This window comes from Dromaius novaehollandiae, chromosome 7 (assembly GCF_036370855.1).
Source record: "Dromaius novaehollandiae isolate bDroNov1 chromosome 7, bDroNov1.hap1, whole genome shotgun sequence".
Classification (NCBI taxonomy): domain Eukaryota; kingdom Metazoa; phylum Chordata; class Aves; order Casuariiformes; family Dromaiidae; genus Dromaius; species Dromaius novaehollandiae.
In genome coordinates, this window is record NC_088104.1 from 19,502,795 (window position 1) to 19,525,953 (window position 23,159).

At 37.0% G+C, this 23,159-nt stretch overlaps 1 protein-coding gene across 7 annotated transcripts in view; it reads right to left on the bottom strand.

Annotated features, from left to right (window-relative positions):
* Nucleotides 1-2,100: 2,100 nt before the first annotated feature.
* The window catches only part of RBMS1 (RNA binding motif single stranded interacting protein 1), a 153,457-nt gene continuing 132,398 nt past the window's right edge, over nt 2,101-23,159 (bottom strand). For 4 of the 7 annotated variants that reach the window (XM_064514839.1, XM_064514843.1, XM_026094592.2 and 1 more), the window contains exons 7-14: nt 16,227-16,342; nt 15,301-15,350; nt 15,106-15,199; nt 11,775-11,825; nt 9,585-9,695; nt 8,811-8,891; nt 7,526-7,610; nt 2,101-4,621 (exon numbers count right to left, since the gene is read on the bottom strand). In XM_064514839.1, the coding sequence (XP_064370909.1) occupies nt 7,533-7,610; nt 8,811-8,891; nt 9,585-9,695; nt 11,775-11,825; nt 15,106-15,199; nt 15,301-15,350; nt 16,227-16,342 (581 nt within the window). In that variant the 3' untranslated portion in view covers nt 2,101-4,621; nt 7,526-7,532. The other 3 variants (XM_064514842.1, XM_064514840.1, XM_064514841.1) reach the window with 3 other exon arrangements.

Here is a 23,159-nt window from a genome sequence, read left to right on the forward strand (position 1 = left end):
CTCAAAGCTAGACGGGGAGAGCAGAACAGCCCTTTTTATTGAGGAAACCTGACAAAGAGTACCTGGAAAGTGCTTAGACTACTTTGACTTACTTCACAGTTAATCTAGACAGAAACATGCAAACAGTCATCAGCTGCAGCTCAGCTGATCAACAGTACTTTGTTAAGCTGCAGTTAATGCCTTGCTTGCAATGGTCTGTACCTGCCTGGTTTAGTTAATTTAGAAATTAGAGGGAGCTAAAAGAGTATTTTATAATCACTGACAACCAAGGAACAATAGGGCCTGTGCATAATCTTGCACAAAATATTTACACTGGCATGGAATTGTCTTACATGAATATGGTATTTATCAGTATTTGTTAATAGGTAAAACATTTTGTTAGTAGCATCTTTACAAGTAGGCTTCAAAACCAAACAAATTGCATGCAACAGGGTGGAATCAATATTTGAACAAGCCAGTTGGTAATAAATGACTTCTATTATATATAATGAAGTATACTACACAAAGACATTGTATTATTGCAGGTTGGCTGATAGAAATGATACACATAACCTTATTATAGCTGGCAAAAGGTACTAATCTGAAAGTATTCATTCTTATCAAATATATTTGGCATTATGGTAAGAGAGCTAAGTTTATCAAAGTGCTAATTAGAAAAGCAAATAGATATCAAAAAGCCCTTCCAACTTGCATTATGTTACAATTTTATTACATGTAGATTTTGTAAGGTAGTATTCATACTTTATTCAAAGACTGCTTATTAATTTGAGATTATTTCAGTATGATGGTGGACAGGAATAACATAATAAAACGCTTTAAAACTATATTCATTTTCTCATCTGTTGCATTTTATACAGGCAACATACTGAGACAGTATTTAAATTATCACAAAACTGTAAAATGGCATTTTTTCACCTACAGGAGTCTAAACATGAGTTAGTAGCATACAGCATAATCTTCTTCTCTTCATTAATATAGGAACCATTGTTGCAGATATCTTTACTGCATAAGTAAATGTAAACCAACAGTTTCCTCACCTCTCTGTGAGTCCCTTTCACTGCCTCCACTAAAAAACCTTTAGTCTCAGCATCTCGCACTGGATCTGTGTCACCCGCAGCAGGATCCCAGCTGACCCGTCCACCAGGCTGCTGGCCTGTTGCAGGGTGAGCAGAGCACTCAGAGCACATCTAGAATCAGCGCACAATGTGAAGGACCGACTCCGAAGGGGGAGCGTGTTCTCCATGGAGCCCGGTCTGCGGTGAGGGAACCCCCGTTCGCCTGCTCAGCCCTGAGGTGAGGCCAGGGAGCCTCCTGGGTCACTGACTCCCTGCTGCTTGGGGCACCCATGGGTGCCCCAGACCAAGTCGGGGCCTGTCAGATGAGTTGACGGATGCTGCATTGTGGAGCGTGTGACTGCTTAAGCATTTAGCTGGGGGGACACCCTAGGTGATATTTTGCCCTGCTTTTTTTCCAAGCCTTACTCTGGGCAGAGCAGTCCTCTATCTGATACACAGCATCAGCAGTGGTGATCTGGCCAAAAGGTAGTAAAATCAGAGCAGATTATCTGTAGAGAATCAAGGTGTTTAACGACTGCAGCCAAAGATGCATGCTCCAGATAACTCTGAATTCCTCTGAAGTATTGCTTTTGCTCTTCAGTGCTGGGTATTTGACTACAGTTAGGAAGACTAAAGCACTTTTCTGCAGCTTTTCAATGCTAGCAATTACCAAAATGACCCTGCATCTCCACCCGTATTTCTAGAAAACTAAGCCTGCTTTTACAACTATAATGTGTTGGCCTGGTTATACACAACTGTCAGTGTGGGCTGAGGCAGGGAGGACTAGAGTTCTTGCGTTCAAATCAGATCTATTTGATGGTATGTTTTTCATAAGTCTTTTCCTGCTTTATCTGAAAGAATAAGTGTCTTGCAGTGTGGTACGAAAGAGTTAAAATTCGATTTTAATGAAAGGCAGAAGGAGGAAAAACTGAGACTGTAAAGCAGAAAGCAGCTCTGAGCACTTCAAAATAAACGTGAAAGTTTTATCATAACCTGTTTGGGTCTTTCCCTAATGAAGGAATAACTGAAGAAAAGATACAATGCATTTTCATTTTTTTGGATCTTTTTTATTCAAAAGTTTTCAAAGAAATAAAACAGAAAAAAGCTAACAATCTAATCAAATTTACAGTTCAAAAATGTCTTTTGGCGTTTAACAACAAGTCCTAGGAAACAAAACTACAGAGTTATCTTGAACCGGACAAATAAGTTACCACTGGCAAGTTTGTGGCACTAGTAAAACAAAAATAAAAAATTAACTCTCTTGATCATATAGATATCTCTATGAAAATCTTTTTTTTTCAATCTGTACAAAAGGTCTTTCTTCATAAATTAATTTTTTATAATTTAATGGCTGTCTACTATGTGATGTTTAAGTAACTGATTATTTCTTTATGTACAGAGGTTAAATTTCCCAAATCTTACCCAGACAATGAGTATGGCACTTAGTTCAGACATTTCTGGCAGCAGCTCTTCCCTCCCTCTAACACAGCTATCATACTGCAGTTTTAACTAACGCAGAAATATCAAGTAGTGAGAGATCTAGGCTTGGAAATTCACCAGATACAGGAAAGGTGCTGCAGGAAGTCTGGACTTTTACAAAGCAGTAATATTCCAGGGAGCATAGAACCAATAATACCACAACTTTTTAAAAAAAGAAAAAACAAAAACACATCTCTTATGACTATGTATTTCACTAGAATCTACACTTCTCAGAGCAGCAATTTACTTTTGAAACTATGAAATGTCACCGACATCTATACTCCAATACTCACACAAAATTTCAAAACTAAAAAATACTTGAAAGAAACAACTGCTTAGCCCTAGCTCCTGAGCTAGGATGATTTGGTCTGTGGAAACAGGGAGGGCCAGCAACCTGTCCCAATACAAAAGGAAATAAACTTTGAGGTAGATAACTGATCATATACAGCTGACCAGAGAAGTACACAGTTTTGGAAGACAACTTAATTTATCATTTGATTTAAAACATATGCAATCATAATAAAGAGCTTTAGTAGCAGTGAATTATCTAATATGTGAAGTACAAATAACTGTGTATTTATGAATCAGGAATTTCATAGTTTCAAAACTGGTTTTCTTTACACTTAACACTTGTAGTGATGATGTAAAGTGTGGCACTGCTTGGATCCAAGTCTTCCTTCATGCTTTTGTGTCCATACATCAATTAAAATTATAAAACCTAAATGCAAATGTACAAAAAAGGCACATTCTCCTAACCGCAAACTGGTCCGGCAAAAATAAAGAGTACAGAAGACGTAATGCTGAGACAAATCAGAATTATTGGTTACTGGCTCTTTGTTCTTTGGTAAAGTTACCTTTTAAAAGTGCCAAGTCTTTTTATTTTTATTTACCTACTATAGAGAGCTAGTACCCAATCAATCATGCTTCTACTTACATCTCAGCTTATGTTTGAAAACGAGTCCTTTAGCTTTTGCCATTTTGCTGTAGTAGCAAATTTCTGTTTGCTAAGTCTCAGCACAATCCTCATTCTAAAGCACTATCATTAGTATAAAGGAAGGACAAAAACATTCGGTGATATCCCCGCCCCAAACTCCCTACTCTACCTAGGCTAAAACTAGAACATCAAGTTAGTTTCTGAAAAAAGGCAAAAAAAAGATTTTACATTGCATCATACAGCAGAGTTCCTAAATCATTCAAACTACCAGAGGGAACTATTGGCATATGGCCTTACAAACAATTTATCCTATTAAAATTTCCCCAGTCAGAAAATGTGTTTCACACAAAACATTTTTCCCCTCTTGCATTTCACTACCTTACATATTATGTGAAAAATCATTAAAAACACTTACTACACATTAAAAAAGCCAAATTTTCAGCAATTTTTATTGACTACCTTTAAAAGCCCTATGCTGCTGTTTTACAAGGCATAATAGACCAGCTCATTTGGTCAAAGCATTCTACACCATTAGTTTGGACTACTTACTGAAACAGCTACAGCATTGAAAGATTTAAGGCAAATTGGAATTTATAGAAAAGGATAAGACACTTCACACTACATTAAAAGAAAAACAGAAAGCTAAAAGACCAGACACTATAACTGCAACACTGCACTAAAGCAACACTCACACACTGCAAGCACAGAACATCATCTTAGATGTTTTACTATTTTAAACTTCAGAAAATCCATTTCATACAATTAAAAAAACAAAAAACAAAAACCAAAAGAAACAAACAAAATAAAAATAAACCAAAACACAAATTCTGTCATGCACATGAATAAGTCTTCGTGGTCATCTGTGCATACCCAGAAATTTGAATTTTCTTTTTTTGCGTCATAACACTTGATAAAAATTTTTTTTTTACTAAAATAAACCTGTTCATAGGAACAGCTACTAGATGAATTTAAGGTTTTTTTTATGCACCTTATAGAACTTATAGCAAAAATAGTTTTAGTTGATTTCATTATAAATAACATTTTCAAGAACCTGTGCAAAACTGTCAATAATTCCTAAAGCACAATTGATCAGTAAAATCCATGATTGTTTCAGCCTTTGCACCCTTCTCCAGGCCAGGTCAACACTGGACATCTGTAACATAGAAAGGTCAGAGCTAGAGTAGAGTTAAAATCGCATTCGTTTTTCTAATGTAGCTGTCTATAAACGAAATCATTTCCTATTTTAGACAGCTGTGAAAAGAGTAAGTAAATCTAAGTACAAATTTGAGAAGTAAACACAGGCGGCACTACAGGTGGTTGGCACTTTCCAGGATAAGGCTCTCTGCCAGAAGAGAGTCTTCTATTGTATTTTTCCCCCTTTATCTCTAATACATGTTCAGCATGCAGAATTCCCACTTAGGATCGGCGAGACTGTATTCAAAGCCATTTCCTTCTTTGGTGTTTGGAATTCTTGGTTTCCTTGGATTGACCAAAAGTAGCTGAGTGTGTGAGCTTAGTCCTGTTGCATCTCCAAGGCTTTTAATCTCTGGAAAAGGCACACATGTTCCTTTTGGTGCAGTCCTAGGCAGGCTATGTGCAAGTTATGACAGCCAATGCAAAGACAGCTAGCGTGCCTTTGTGATAGTTAAGACTTAACAGCAATTCAGGGCTCATTAAATTTGAAGGAAGACTTCAATTTACTATATGGCAAAGCAGAAGCAAACAGATGTGGCTTATATTGCCATGTGGCCTGAAAAGAGCTAATGAAAAAAGTCAATTTTTGAATTTCTGAAGGCAAGACAAGGTCTATTATTTTCAAGTTTGTACATTTCTAGGTGCTATGGCATATACAAATATAACAGTGCTTTTCTAAGTGTCTCTGACTTTTCACATATTAGTAACATTTTGAAAAGCAGAAGCAGCTATAAGGTTATTAAATGGACTTGTTAAAGGAAAGGCCCAATGTTTTTCTGATTGACTGCATCAGCTTGTGTGAATGTGGTTGCTGTCATTTACCACTTATTTATGGCAATATGGACACTGACTTTTAATAGGACATTCCCCAAAATGCTGCGTGTGCATTTAGAAGTTTCAATTTGACAATAGTAACAAAACCACAACAATTAGGAGACCATGGCATGCCCTGTATTTAGGGCAAGGAATAACTGCTTGCCAATTTCCTGCCCTTCACCTGTCTTAAAAACGGCAAGTACCAACATGTTCTAGGGACAAAAATACCAAATGCCATACTCTGAGGCTGAAATCAGTTGAGTAATATTAACCTTCCCCACGTGCCCTCTCCCACTGCTATAGTCATTGCTTATATAGAACTCACTGGCTCCTAATGCATATAAATACAGGTAACAGTGCATCTCCAAAGGATAAAATACATACAGGACTGGCTTACAATGAGTGCACAGAGCTGCTCACAGAGCTCAGTATGCTACAGAGAGTAGATCTATGAAATATGTCTCCGATGGCAACACATTTTATCCTTTCAGGAGACTAAATGCTGCTCCTTCTGCCTGGCCCCAGTCTATGGGAAAGATCCTGATTTGCTGCTAGAGGCAGAACATGGAGGAGACATGCAGGATTGTGCTTCCCCGTCTGCCACAGATCACTACTTCTAAGCAGGTTTTACATGCCCACAGAGGAAACTTAAGGCAAAGCAAATGATTCCTTGAAAAGTGGTTGACACCAGCCCATAGTCTTGGCTTAGGGAACATGCAGAAGCCATGATTTTTATGCTAGGACATGGAGAAGAGTCTGTGCCTTTGCTTTCTCCCTGTTCTGGAAGAAAAGGCAGGGATGTGGGCTTTCTGTAGATGCCAGCATTTGGCCAGACTAAAATAATAAACACAGGTCATATGTTGTGCTATGTAGACTGTGCCATCGGTTGAATGTTCGAAGTTTCCCAATTGGTTTGTTTCTATCTTTATGTTCTTGAACATATAAGAAGATCTTATCTCAATATTGGGGATGAGAACAATGTTGTCAAATAACACACTTGACCTGCAAAACCAAAGGTAATAGCAAAATGTGTGTATTGTTAAATCTATGCATTTTAGGGAGAGAACCATACAAACAGAAATTCCTAGCACATAACTGCTTATGATTTTTGAGTATCTAATAAATGCATGCCATGGGAACTGTAGGAAAACACTTCTGTGAAAGCTTCTATGCAGCAGGGAAAGCACAGTATTGCATCTGAATGCAATTTTGCAATATGATGTCTTACAAAATTTGATAAAAATTTACGTAGTGAAGTTGCCTGGGTTACAAAGTTTCCAGAAAAAGATCGAGTTAGAGAAGAACTAAATTCCAGAATTTTAAAACATGGAGAATGAAATGGTTAGTGTGAACAATATTTTCAGATTGGCAATCTGCAGAAAGCAAAATAGTGCATGGACAGAGCTGTGGTAAAACTAACAAATGCCTAGTGAAGAAAGGCCATGCAAACAGAAATACAGGAAACTTGCTGTAGGAAAGTGAATAAATAAGTCTGGAATCAGATCCATTGTGGGAGTAGGATTAAAAATTGACAAAATTCTGGACCAAACTGCTGCTTCCTAGAATAAAGAATAAGCAAGGGAGTCTTCAGGAGAAACGTTTGGCAAGGATTTCTACCAGATCACCTCCCTTCCTATAGTCCCAATATCAACGGCAAAGTGCTTCCAAACCTAATATATTCCACAGAACCAGAGGATATTAATATAAATAAGTATAATTCCCTTTAGCATTGTGATTATAGCGTTTTTGCACTAATTCACTTTTATTCTTGCATACAACAAATTAAAATAGGTTGTAATTCAGTTATGCTATAGAGAAATTATTAAAACATTATTACTAGTAATTCATTAGCTCACTTCTGGAACATTTGATTCTTTTTCCTGACTTCTAACTTTGGCCAAATTCAAATTAACTTCTGTGTCTGGCCCCAAATAGTATCAATGTTATTTATGTAATATAAAAAACATATTTCAATAAAGAATACTGTAAATTATGAAATAAAACGTCTTTAAATTCACATCTTTCACATAACGGGACCAGTCCCTACCTCACAGTTACTTATTTTGCTGATATGTATACGGAGAATGGTCACTGGATGTCTCCACAGTAACCTGCTGTTGACCACTGGCTTCCTGCAATGAAGAGGAAAAAAAGACTTGAGACATAAAATCAGGGAGCCTTATCTGCAATCTGTATTTCCATGTGATTCATGTGATTAATGGTTTTCAAATCTAAACCCTTTCTAAGATTTGTCAGGTGAGGTATTCCAGATTTGAGTCGTCAACTTGGCATTGAATTATATTTAAGCAAATAGAGAAACAAAATGGTCAAATATACTTTCTATTTCTTCAGCTGGTTTGATGATAATTAAAAGCTTTGATATTATAGAAATAGATACACAAAGAGAGCAAATAAATGCTAGTGTATTTCCTATCTGCAATTGCAAACCAGCCTCTTGTTCCGAGAAGCAGCGAGGAGAATGAGAGATCTATTTACTATATGTATAAACACTGTCTCTTTGAGTATTGTGGTGTGATTGGCATTATGCAACACAATGAATTTTAGTTGGGACTTTGTGCATGAACCCCCAGACACCAGGAAATTAATTCAGCTGATAGTGTTCTGAAGGACAGTACGATCAGTTAACTCCTGCAAGTTTTTTTCTTACCCACATGGGGAGATTCATAATATGAAGCAAGCAAGTTCTGGCGTTTCTGCACAAATAGACTTTGAAATGAATAACATTATTTATGAGCTATGGCAGAGACAGTCTAGCACTCATTCTGAATAAAAGGGCTGCAGCATGCCTTATCTAGCTCCTCTGTTAAAGGAGTACTTACCAATAAAAAGGTATAAGGAAAGTACAAACAGTAGACAAACTATTGTCTAGCATTTAGTTAGGCTCTCCAGTTGGACTTGTAGAGGGGTCTATTAGGAAATAGGCATAGTACCCTGAGATCCCAGCGTAAAATCAGGATTCTTTCCAAAGAGTTACAATCATGGTCTGTTACTGGAAAAGTTTGTCCACAGGAAAACTAAACAAAAGACCAAAACTACAGTTCATCCTGGCACTGTTCCTATTGGAAGTTACATTTAACAAAATGCAAAGCTGGACTGAGCTATACTAATGTGGAAGGCCTAGCTGCTACAAATGCAAGTCATTTTTTGGTATAAAACTAGTTATTTCAGCTAAGAATAATGACACTATTCTGGTTTTAATACACATAGCATTCACAGGTCAGGTATGGCGTTAGGCTTTTACTGATATGCTTCCTAGCAAAAAACTAATATATTTATGACTCTTATTTCTGTCTTTTATAAAATATACTGACCTCAACAGGAACCGCTGCTGTCTGAACATGTGTATACTGGGGTATGTAGGCTCCTTGCATAGCTGTTGTGGCTGGCATGTACTAAGAGACAGATAGTTTATTAAGTTCAGTTAAAGCTCAATGTAAATTTAAGTGTGTTCAGAATACATCAGAACCCATCATGATATTTTTAAAATATATCAAATGTTTCCCTAAAGCAATAAACACATGAATAAGCCTTCTCCCTCCAAAATCAACAGTCATTTCAGAAAGGTGGGATATGTTTCATTATAGTGTTATCAAAGAACACAAATAAGGCTTTCAAATACAAGGTGAAGGACTTTTCCTTCTGTTAATTCCAATCTCCCTGTTTTAAAAAAATATTATCTGCTCAGAAAGGAAGGATCTTTCAGTTTAGAGGCTAGCCTACAGTTCTTCTGGTCTAGTTTCTGTTCCACCACCCTACGCATAACTTTCAGCAACTCTGATCTCCTGAAGAGTAAAAACAACTACTGTTTCTTTTTCAGTCCAATTCTAGAGTTACTTCCTGGGTTCCTTTCATTTGCTTTGATCTATTTTATTTACTCTTAATTTCTCATTTCTAATCAGTTTATAGATTGAATACAAACTACTGAATACAGTCTTTCGATTCATATATGGAGACTACTTAAGACTTTACTGGATGGAAAAATATGGACTTTTTTTTTTTACATATAAACTGTACATACATACTGTGATCTACACGCAATATTTTCCACTTGCATAAGTTCTATTTTGTATTAAATTGCTACATACTGTTCCAGTACTGCCTAACGAAAGATGACTCATCTGCTGTGTCAGAGGGCTTATCATTGATGCAGGCTGTAGTGACATGGTGTGGTCCATGGAGGGAGTCAGTACAGCACCCTATTAAGAGAAAGGAAGGAAGAAAAGGTTAGGCAACATTCAGACTTTATTTACACTTGTGATTTGAGAGTTTAAGTACGAGCTTTCCTTCCAAGGGGATATACCACAAGAATTCTCCTTAATCCAAGGCACTGATTCAGAACGCTATTAGTCTTAGGCATTCGACCCCACTACCAAATAGCGCAAGTCCATCTGCTTGGAGTACTGCATTGACTTTCTACTGGATGTGCAACTGATGTACTATTCATTGGAGACACCCACTGAAAACACTTAATAAAACATCACTTTAACCAGATGCTAATTTGAAAGTAAAAATTTGCACACGTTAGCAGGTATAGAGTCACTTAGCTTAAGCTTTGGAATCTCAGGCTTATGTTTCTTACCTTTAGGAATATGAATATTTGTGATGGGGGAATTCTACCTGCATGCATGCGATGTTCACACACAAGACAGAGCTGCCCTGCCTTACGGCTGGTTTCAAATTTTAGAAGGGTGGGTAAGCAGAATTGCGTAAAAGATTCGTTCTTTGTCAAAATGCTAGCTACCATGACGGTCTTTCTATCACACTTGTAACTCTTTATTCTTTTTATCTCTATGTAAGAGTATATGCAGAATTTTTAAACACTTGAGATTGCTAAATATGCAGAGCACACTGGTAAGGTTTTTAGGGTTATCTAAAATAAAGGGCTAACAACAGATCTCATTTCACCAATCATGTTCTGCAAAAACACATTTCCAAACTCATTGTATATATTGTTATACTTGCAGAAGTGTTGATTAAAATTGATGGAGGCTTGAAGCCAACAGAAATAATTGCAGTGTACTGAAAACCAGTGTTTTGAATCAATAACTATTCCTTAAAAAGAAAAAAAAAAAAACCCTTACAGAGTGTAGTTGGAAAAACAACCATGTGACCAGAGTAGATGAAATGAGTCACAGGCACATCAAACACTAAAAGAATTTCCTGTCTGTAGACTGCAGCCTTCTCTGCAAAGCAAATGAGTAAGACAGCACCAGTCTTTGCACAGGCCAAAACTAAAGTCAGGAATCTAGATCTTTATTTTCAGCTATGAAATATCTCATACTGTTTATCTGTGAAACTAATATGCCATACAGCATTATAACATCTTTATGAGTATCTTTCACAGCATAATTTGCAAGATGTTTCTATGAAAATCTGTGTTGACAGAGAGCAAAATTAAGATCAGTTGTGTTTAGCACTAAAAACAAAAATACAACGATTAAGTGTGTGAGAGGATGTTCAGGTTTGGTACGACCTTCTCTGTATGGACATGAAGAAAATGTTCTGCCAAGAAGATTTACGTTCTATAATCTGCATGGAGAGGTTAAAGTCAAGCCAATATCCTTTCTATATCTGGAAAAAGACTTGTTTGTTAACCATAGTAGTGCATATATTAAAGTGCCTGTCATTATTTATAATGCTCATATCAAGAAACCTAATAACTTCCAGGCATAATGGTACTCAATTGGCAAATGAAATAGATGAAAAGGAAAATATGAGCATAGATGAGAATACTTGACAGTCTGGTCTAAAGATGTCCCAGCCAAAGTGTAGGGAGACTAGTATTACTCATGAGTGCAGAAGCCACAAGTTATGCAGGTTTTCTTAAGTGAGTGCCTCTGATGCCATCTGTATCACTATATCCATCTGGCTTTCATAAGTTATCCAGTCTGAACTATTCTAGATCCATGCTAAAAATTAGGATTTTTGATTTCAGCTACTGTTACATACACAGTATGTAATACACTGGTATTTGCAGAGTTCTCTTCGTTTAGGGGGAAAAAAAAAATCTCAGTACACTGACTTGGTAACTCTATTTGTCCTCATCACTTGACACCCTGAAGGCAGCTATTTTTTTTTCCCCCAATAAATTGAGGCCCCAGTTCAGGTTATGATCTTTGTTTGCCTTTTCTTTTTGATCCATGATTTAATCATCATGATGTAATTGTTAAGACTCTAGAAGTAACTGGGTGGGAACTGATCTATTTCCTGCTGTTTAAAATATGTAAAGTGTTTATACAATCAGCACACAATGATGAGGAAGCATAAAAACTTACAGGGTGCTGCATTATATATGGTTGAGGCTGCATCCAAGAAGGACTCTGAACCTAGAACAAAATTGGCATTTTATTTTTCATTTTAATCATTCCTTTTGTGAATACTCCAAATGAAATACAGTAGAATTTTAATAAATCATGTTAATAAGCCCCTTCCCTTGTTTACTTGCTTTTTACTGAAACTGGTCGTTGTGTGGAGCCACACTGATTTACATGAAAAGCTTTTTTATCATACCTGTATCTGGAGGAGTACCATCAGAAACAAGACTTGGAGACAATATATCACATGCACCTTTCACACCAGTATCCTGTGTTTTCTAAAGCAGGTCTCAGAAACTTTATTAACTACATGCAAAGGGTTCAAATGGACATAAGTGACAGATTTCTGCTTTGTTGAAAAGAGAGGCACCCATCTGACTTTGAAATTCCATTGGAAAAAAATAATTAGGGTCTCAGTTATATATAGTATGATTTGTCTCCTCCAATTGCAATTAAAAAATGATTGTATTTGCAAAAGAAAAAAAAAATCCAGGAATTCTCTGTATTCCTGTTAGAAGGATAATGATAGGACTCAGGAGAGCTGCAATGTGTATTCCCAAAGTACACAAAGAGGAAGAGCTCCTCTGACCAGCATTTCTCCTCTCACAAGCAGCATGTTTTCTCTCCAAAAAACTGATTACCCAAGTACTTAAATTGAGGCAGGATGCCTAACTTTGCATGACAAGGTAAATTAAAAAGATGAAAAGATACACTAACAGGTTATATGGTTATCTTAGTTTAAAAGAGATGGTTGTAACAGCTCTTTGAAAAATTGTGCTGTACAAAATACTAAAGCTAAGATGGAAATGTTTCATCTCCATCTCCTGCAGGTGCTATATGTGTTGGACAAGGCAGGACTCTGACCTACACTGTGCAGGCAGAACAGACTCGGCACTGCTGCCAGAAGTTTAAAACCTCTTAGATGCCTCCACCATCATTCCCAGAGTCCTGTGAACAGCACAGGTAGACAGACCTTGACAATCAAGGTGAGTATTTTCTGCAAGAAGGAAATATCTTGCCTCCTTTTGATATGCCTTTTAAATTAATTTTTTAAATAAATTTTTCAGTCAGAAAAAGAGCAACTGGGATTTCGAAATGGGATGGTAAAAAAAGGAAAAAGACTTGAACCCTCCCTTTCCCCAGGGAAAAGCTTAATGGCAAAAATACTGGTACAGCCTGACTAAAGCCTTGGCTAATCTACTCATACTATGATAGTAACTGGCTTAGTTCTGTCATTTGGGTATACAGGAGTTGTAGAAACAAACACCAGCCAAAATGTTATTAAATTTGCTTACATTTACAAATCTAGGAACAGGTTATACCATGCCTCAAAGAAGAAAAAATAAATCACACTCTCATGATATATGCTGTTGTGTAGATGACAGAATGCTGCAAGTTTCAATGAGAACGGATCAGTAATGAAGATGTGACTAATGCTCAAATTGTGAAACTCTTCCGGCCAAGAACCTCCTCCCTCCCCAATACAGAATATTTCAGTTTGATTTTCATTTCCTATTACTGGTGTACTTTAAACATCATGATGTTCATAACTCTAACCATAACAATTTCAGTTCCATGATATATATGTTGAAACACTGGTAACATCATTTTTAGAAACATATAATATTGTGGCTTACATTTCTCAATTAGCCCAGAAAATTGGTTCTATGTTCATAAGCAACATGCTTCCATACCAACTTCAAACTTTTACTTGCACTCTGAATATTTGAGAGTCTAAATTGATTCATAATTTACATTTTAATAAAGAATAGCAGTACTGGAATATTTTTTCAGGTAAGAACTTCCTGTAATTTTTGTAATATTCATGTACAAAGCAAAATAATTCCATATTCTGAAAAAGATAATTCAAGCACTGTCTGCAGACAACAAATATTTTGTTGCCTAAGTCACCTCAAAAATTAATATAAAATTAACCCAGATGCCCTTTACACAAGAGTACACTGTTTCACGTCCTGCATAACACTTTGTTCATGTAAGGAATCATTAGACTTCCAAACTAATGTTAAACTGTTGTTCTTCATTGTTCTCACCTGGAATGGGAGAGTACACGGAAATTTCTGCAAAGGAATACTGACTAAATTGCCCACAGTGCTGCTGTTTGCCTTCTGCATGCAAATGATTTTCACTGTAGTAAGGTAGGAAACTTAGCACTTCTCTCACTAAAAAACAAAAAGCCTCCTCTCCTTCCCCTGACACACAGAGGTAAAAACTTTCAGCATTTAGTTGTTTGTGATTGCTTACTGCCTGACCTGAACCACTGCTATTTACTCTGTCCATGTGTTAAACAGTAAAATGCCTAGAATAACCAATTGCTTAGCTTACCTTGTGATAACTGGCATGTTTCAAGTACTAATTACTGTAGTGTACACCTGAGGCTATTGTATCAGTTGCATTAAATTCAAGTTGTTTGTAAACTGAAATGTGCAATGACCTAAAATTGAGCATACCTAAGAGATTTATACCAAAGTGCAAAAAACATTTTAGATTCTTTCTCAGCATGTTGAATTCTTTGGCAATCTCCTGTAGTGGGGGCCCAACATGATGCCTATCAAAACGAGAAGACAGACTCCTTCTCAGAAAGCTTTGGATTGGGTTCCAAGAACTCAAAATGTGTACAGGGAATGTTCTAATTTGTTGCCCATGATAAAGTAACTTTTCAGTTAAAAACACATATTTAGACCATCAAATGCTTTATTCCTAATATGAAAATACTGAATCTGAATGCTAACATAATTTCAATTCTGAACTCTCTTTTAAGTTTCCTTCTCTAACATCCAGCAAGTTTCTATATTCTTCTTAGTACACCCACGTAACGCATTATTCCTGGGCTTTTTTTGCACTGAAATAACCTGGAGAAAAGTCCAAAAAGCATGGAGAGAGATTTTTGAAATAGAATTTAGTTAATTCAAAAAGGGTGTAGATAAAGAAGAGTTATCTTAAAGATGTATTATTGATATATAAGGAATTCTACCAGGAGAGAAAAAAAAGAATCATACATGACATGTAAAACTGGCTACAAATACCTTAGGCCTCACCACAAATTAGAGACTTTGTTTTGCAAGACACCATGTATCTCATTGAATTGCTGTGCTTCCTGAAACAAGTACCCTTTTAGGTATCTGTAAGACCTTCATTCTTATGCTATACAGCATTTAGAGGTTACTGCATTAAAATATAGCATTTTTGCAGAATTCATAAAATCAGATGTAGCAACTGATAATAGACATAAGCTCCAATTAATCATGTCAGCTACTAAGTTCTAAATACAAACCTGGTATGTGGAAACCGGAGAAGCAATATACGGCGTAATAGATGTTTGAGTGATCATTCTGTTTGCTGTAATACTGTAGGGTGAAGGATAAAATCTAGAAAATACAGAAATATTTATTAAATGCCAGAGATATAATAGTTTTACTCATCTGCCATAATGCAAAGAATTTTTTTAGTGTGCCATTATTTGACATACCCATTTTGTAAAGCAGCTGTGGTTGGATCATAAGTAAGTGTCATTCCAGCCTTTAAAAGAAAAAGTGGAAAGAAAGAGTTGAAAAAATTCATTTTATTTCTCCTACTCTTTCTTTAGCTGTATTACTTTTAACTGAATTTGTCTAGAGATCATTTATTATTCTACAGTAAGAGAAAAGCTAATCAACAGAAGGAATTACATAATAAAGAGAGTCACTGATGTTGACTAAGAATACAAGTTTCCAAGTTCCAATGTGAAGAACAAAATGCATCCATGACATATCTGGCTTTGAGAACCCGTGTGTGGTTTGAGAGGCCAGGCATGAACATGATTATATTAGGGTGTTGCCTACAATATATTAACTATAAAAATGAATGGGAAGTGCTGTTTTTCAGAAGACACGTGAATTTTGTTGTCTTATATATATAAAACGTCTAGGCTTGCTTACCACAGTAAGCCCCTGAAAGTATTATCTTGAACATTAAGGTTTAAAAAAACTGTGACATTGTCCCTGTAGAAAAAAAAAGTAATGCTGCACTGCATTTGTATACTGTTTAAGTCTTATAAAACATCACCATTTCAGTGTGACATAAACAAAAGGATTACTATATGTAAATAAAATTATGGCTTCTTCTGACTAGGACTATGTTCTGACTATGAGAGATACTTCAGGTATATTCCTGACCAATTTGAAGGAGATTGTATTGTTTGCTTTAATTTGGTAGGATTTAATCTTTCACTTTTTACCTTTTTTCCTTCTTAAAAAAGACACAGTTAAGTATTTTATAGATTTGCAAACTGTTAGGTAAGAGTTGCTGGTACATACTTAATATGCCAAAGGGCCAAGCCAAGAAGTCTCAGTGCCTATCATTTTCCTAAGTACTCATTACTGTACACCCACACTAAAGCTTGAAGGGAGGACTTACAAGTCTCACCTCGCCTTCTCTGTGCCATGCTCTTCCATTCTGTATATATTTATTCTGATTCTGTCTCTTTTTCTGTCCTCCATCTGCAAACTTGCACAATAAAGGTTCTGCAGGAACTGAGAAGAAAGAAGGAATGTTACTAGAAGTAGTCTTTTGTACACAAGTGTTCAGCATGCCAAATGAGGTACTTTTTTTAATCTGTATTTCTAATATTACAGTTAACTAACACAGATTCATACTAGTGCACCAATTACTGTTCTGCACAGCACAGAAATAGCTGCCACACACACACAGGGAGCACCTGGAATCCCTTATATCTTTGATTTTAAGGTACCACTCTAAAACCTGTTGGAAAGAAGCATGACCTGAATATCCTCGCTGTGTGTCTGTTGTGCCGTGGATTAATGAGAACTGTCATTCCGGTTCTGAGCTATGTCTTTTAGGCGGTACATCTAATGAAGGCGGAGAATAAATCTGGCAAAAGGGCTTTAATATGTTTTTGAATTTTCCCTTGGAGTTTCAGTAATATCCCAAAACTTCAACTGCTCTGCTCATCCAGAATAGCCAGAAAAGCTGGCACAGAACTTCCTTCCACTTACTCTAATCTGCAGGGTAGAGTGGACACCCTTTATCTCCTGCCACCTCGCACTGAAAAAATTGCCACAACTTTCCATTCCCTTTTTATCTCTGCTTTATGAAGAACACACAATACAACCAGAAATTCTTCAAGATTTTCCTTTTATCTTGTTCTTTGCATAAGGTCATGAAATGGGATCACTATATATTCTTTCAAAGATTTTGCATAACATAATCCTGACCGTGACTTCAATTTCTAATGTCAAAATTCAACCAACCAGAAGGAAAAGTTCGCAGAGTATTCTTTCGCTATTACTAGCTTAAATTATAATAGTTTCTAAGTATCTATGGCTGAAGCACAGCTCTGCTACACCAAACCACACCCTCCCTAATCACAGGGTGGAAGCACTGTTTTGACTTGGACGTGAACGTTTCTCTGTCAGTAATTCCTGACACATGAGCTGTCTAAGCTTTTACATGGCACTCCTCTAGTCTTCTCAAGTTGGGAACACCTGAATGAGACAAGGCTGGATCTGAAAACACATGCATTTCCAAGTGCATATTAAACACGTAGGATTAGGAAGAAAAAAGAAAACAAAGCAACAACCCAGACTAAAATAGCATATCTATATCATGCACCAAAATCTATTGGTTGTTGCGTAGGTCAGAGTAACACCAAGTATTGGAAACCTCAGGGGACTGATAACCTGGCAAAGAGCCTGCCTTTTATGCTATTGGCACAAACCTGACATAGCTGCTACTGGTCCAGTCATCACTGGTTTTGGCTGGCACACATAAAATACTATCTCCAGCTCTACTGGGAAAATACCCACTTCATATACACTACATTTCTTGACAGCCTTCTGTGTAAAAGATGAATGGACGTGGAGACAGAACTTGTAGGTGGCCCCTCGTCTCATCTCCAATATTGACCACACATCTGTCAGAGACTTGTACTACTGCTGCTGTGCTGTTATTTGGTAGTCAAATAACTTTATAATTTCTGAGAGTCAGGCTTGAGTACTAAACATGACAACAAAATTAACTTAGAATGGGTTACCTTACACAGTGGTTATTCAAATCCTATACCCATAAAATAAACTAGGGAAAGGTTAGGCTGATAACATTGGCAAAATATTGGAGATCTATGAAACAGTGGAGTAAACCCACAACAAATAACAGAAACCCTACAATATGAGGCAGAAACTGGAGAACATACAGCCATCAAAATTCTGCATTGCTGTGGGGATTGTTTGTATTACCAGAATTCAGTTTTGTTTTTGAGTCTTCTATCATAAGAAGTAACCTCTGTCTTAGAGTATACGGGGAGAAGAGCACTATATCAATATACTAAAGGATATTTTGATGCTATTTTATAAAAGCTAGATTCTAATAACCTTGCTTATATAACTAGCATTTTAATATACATGCAGTTCTACTGAAATAAGTGGAGTTTATCTGGAAGGAAAATATTACCCAGTATGGTTAAAGATATCAGGTTCTGGCCCTAAGTTATTTTGAGTCATGATTTTACACGATGAGGGGGAAAAAAAAAAAAAAAGCAAAAAGGGAGATCTGATATCCAAATATTTAAGTAACTACCTAAAAAGAAAAAAGCTACTCCCCAAGTTGAATATTTATCTTTGGTTACTTATGACTTATTTCAAATAATCTGGTATCGTGGGAAGCAGATGCAACTTCCAAAATACATAGTATAATATTTGGATGAAGTCAAAAGAAATTGGCTTGAAAATAGCATATAAAGGCATCAGAAAATGCCTACATGATTCTACCATCTGATTCTGTATTATAGCACTCACAGGTAGTAAATACGTTATTTAAAGCTGCATTATGCTTTCATTAAAAATCACCATGGTGAGTTGTACAAAACTTTTTTGAAAGGGTTACTGTGGGCTTACATTTTTCACCATTGTCTAAAGATAAAGATAATTTATTTAAAAATGTCAGAGCAAATCTGTTCAACTGCTTGAATAAAATGAGGAAAAAATCTTTAAGAACAAATATGATCTTTTAACAATGGATAACTGAAAACAACTGAATTTTAAATAACAAAACATCTTCTGTGGTGCACTGGAAATACTCTCCTAGCAAGTTTAAAAAGAGAAAAACACAGAAGAAAAATCACCCACATGTACCTGTGGCAGTGGAAAAAAAACAGGCATCAGTTTGTGATTTGCCAGAAGTTTGTGCTCCACGTTACTGAACACAGACCTGGTCATGAGAACCCTTGTATCTCCGACCTTCCAGCTTCTCTTGCTCATCCCTGTGCCTCTAAACGAAGCCAAGCGCTGCAACGTTCCAGCTCGCAGCAAAGAAGGAAGCTGCCCGTCTCCGCAAGGCCACCAGCTGCTGGGAGAGCCGCGTGGCCCTCCCCTGCCTGCATTCCCCGTCCCGATCCGAACGCTGATAGCGAGGGCTGCTGCGATCGAAAGCCTGGCTGTAATTTTTGACTGTTCTTCCATGCTTGTGACCTGAGTACAGCTACGTTCATTGCATTGAGAGCACAACAACTGATAGTCATTGGGGGAGGTTCATAAGAAGGAGATAAAAACCTTCACAGGAGCTGAAGATGATCTCTTGATCCCCCTCCCACAGAAGAAGGAACGTAGCCCTTACTCTCTTCAGAATTACATCTGAAGTTTTCTTTCTCAGCTTGGCTTTCCTCATCTTTTTCACAAATACCTCTTTTCTCTCTTGTACATACAAACACATATATGTTAGATATATATAAACAAAAAAACCCAACAAACCCTACAGACCAGCCAAGCAATCTTTTTATGGCCCGGGAAGGAAGGGAGAGTCATTTGGGCTGTTTAACTGTTGTGAAGTGTGCAGGCCCGGTGCTGCAGGGGACCATTAATCACTCGGTGATTTGTCTGGGTGTGCAAGACGGCAAGAGGCTTAGCACAGGAATTGTTGTGTTTAGGATAGAATAATAACGATGGCTGATTTAAAAGCCTACAATTCACAGTGGTTTTATACTTCTACAGCTATGACAACATGTTTAAAATGCACACTCTACTGACACTTAACGCAAACCAACAAAACCCCGTAATGGTATGTAGATGTCTGCTCAGCTACTGCCACCAAGGTGTTCTCTAACTGTGCCCTCTTCAGGGGTTTAACACCAATTCAGTGTTTTAAAGCCTGACTGTGGAAAGTGCTGAGCATCTCCACTTTTCCTGGATCACTCTCCTCTAAAATTAATGTTTTAACAGAAGAGAGATGTACGTGGATGTAATGTTAGTCTAGAGAGTGAAGCAACAGGCTTTGACAGGAACGTAAATACTTCCCTGTTGTACGCACGCATACCCATATTGTACATATACATATGTATAGCAGGAATCAGTCTTGGTTTGCTCAACGTCTACCCAAATATGAAACGAGTGACACTGAGAAATATAAGAACAAAACTGATGTTCTTGTATTGAACTGAATGTTTGCATTCTTGACTTTATGTGGCTAATTTCATCGACATTTCAGTAAGCTCTGCTTTACATATATTAATACAACAAGATAGTTTTAAATAGTATTCTTTTAATCAGTTTTCAGCTAAACTGCATCTTTTAGTGATTTTCATTGCATATTTCTGAATGACAAAGCATATGGTACTAATGAATTCTAACATTAAAACATCACTTTAATGATACAGCAAGCCTGTATGGCTAGAAACTTTTGCCAAAAGCCCTGGGGATTAAAAAAGTTGTGCAACCCAGGATCTCAAGTATCAGTAGCTTTACATGTTTAAAGAGAAACAAAACATACCCTCCTCACCACCCTAATCTTCACTTAAATGCAGTGCTCAGGGTTACATTTCTTTAATAATTTTAGGGGTGTCATAGGAATATATTTTGAGTAGTTACAAGTAGGATTACTTTTTCTGTTCCAATATTTCTCCTTAAAACTAAGCAACAATTATGAATTATGAGAATGAGAGCACGGAGAACTTCAGATTTTTGATCTAATGGGTAAAGTCTTGGCTCTGCCAACTTCAGTGAGGCAATTGGGACTGACACCAACACTGTGACCTCTTGATACCCTATTCACTACACAGGGTTCTGTAGTGCTGGACACTTTTTGGAGGTAAGCAGATAGGAAAAGCTCGGAAATGACTGCCACAGGATAACTATTTCATTTTCATTCCTCTCCTGCAGTAGATGTCCAAGATGAGAATCATTTCAACCAGCAATGTCTACAGCACCTAGTGTACCTTCTCCTAGTCTATAGCCAGGAGCAGAGGAGCAGGGCTCTCACATCTGTCTTTAGTTTCTTCACTGAAACAGAATCTGAGTGATAAAAGTCTTTGCTGTAAGTGGGAAGAGAAGGGTGAGTCATGTATAACTTATCACTATTGGGTCATCACCATAACCCACCAGTATTACAGCAAAAGTAAAAACGCTACAGGATGCTCAGCAAAAATGCTCTCTACTTTACTCCTATCAAAACAAAAAAATCACAGAAGTTATTTTTCATTAAACAAAGTATGACAGAATCCATAAAACCTTTATACCAGGCATAAAGCTTTCATAACTTCGTAACTTCTATGTTCTTCATTTTAAAGGTAAAATGGTGTAAATGAGACAAATGCACTCAGACGTCCCACACCACGGGGATTTTTATTCCCATATAACTTGGTGAGTCCTCACATATTCTACAGTACAATTGCTAACACCACTTCAATTTCTCTATTTTCTCCTTATTCTCATTTTTTTTCTCTATTGCTTTTTCATTTCCTTGCACATTAATTGCTTAGATAATTATTCTCATGTATTATCATGTAGCTACAAGTGACTGTGATAGTGAGAAGATGCCTTTCACGATTTTACTCAGCAGGTCATTTACACAATTGTCATGAGTCCAACCGAAAATAAAAACGTAGAGAACATTCGGTAAAGTTTTTATGGGAGGGAGCCTAAGTATGGTCTCTTTGTCTTCACTGCTCATCCTCTGTGTCCTGGCTCCATATACTAGTCTCTGCTTCCTCCAATTCACCTCATGAGGTTCACATTTCACAAGACAATTGAAAAGCTTTAAAAATCACCTTATTCGGTAAAGATAATAGTTTTTAAAAGAGAAAAGTAGAACTAAATGCAAACATTATTTCAAGATTATAATAATAATGTAATAATCATGCAGTTAAAAAGGGTAGGAAACACAAAAATCAAAGTTCTGAGAGAAACAAACAAAATGTCATATTCCACAGAACAGAAACAGTATTAAAATAACTTGCATAACAAAACGCAAAACCCAGGACTAGAACAAACAGTGAAACAAATATACTGCTCCTAGGAGTTTTAGAATTATACTAACTTGTGGTGGGGTTAGGTATTGTTCTCTGAGCTAAGCTTCCTTTTTGCTGACTGAAAACAAACAAGGACACATTAAATTTTGAATATATTTTTCATTAAGCTAATATGGAGTGGGGAAATAAAGTCTGGGCAGTTTGGAACATCTGGGTTCAGCTTCATCAACATTCAGTGTGAGACACCTGTCACTCACAAATTCTACAGTGGACACATTTGTGAACCCTGCACACTGCCTTAGCCCTCCCAGATTCACAGAAGCTTTACTGTTCTATGTCCTCATGCTTCCCAGGTTTTACCTATGTTTTCTATAACTGTGTTTAACCCATTCTTCCATTTAATTCCCAACTTAGTTAAAATAACAAAGCTGCATTATGAAAGCATGTTTTTGTTAAACAGATGTTCTTCCTCCCACACCTATTTCATTACAAGCCCTTCTCTCCTACCCTCCTCATCCTGATAACAATGTTTTTATAGCCAGCTCCCTTTGCTGATTTCAGCCAAGTTTCTAGGACACAATGTTTTAATTTAAACATAGTTCCATTTCTACAGTTTTACTTTGCATGTATTTGAACTTGCTCCTCTATAACCCCAAAAGATGCTAATCTATTTCAAAACATTCTCCTAGGCTTTGTTTGTGCAAGAGCTTTCCCACTACATCCACTTTCTGCACACAGGTAGTCTAAGACCTCAGTTGCCTCATAACTCTGCTCCACTGCTTGGCAGCCTGCAGTGTCTTATCGTGTGTGTCATATCGCTGCACCCTCCTGTAAGGCTGCATTGCTGGAAACACGCCTGCTCTATGGTGAGGACCTCCAGCAAGAATGTGAGCACCAGAGAGACCATTGCAAGGAGCAACGCAGCTTCACAGCACCGGCTTTCCAAAGTACAATTTGGACTGTAAGCAACACAAGAAAACTGAGGGTCTTTAATGAACTAGTTCCTCACAACTCCCTTATATACCTACTCATTTGTATAACACACAGTAGAATGCTAAGTGTTTTTCAGCCTCATGGAGGGTGCGACTCATCTC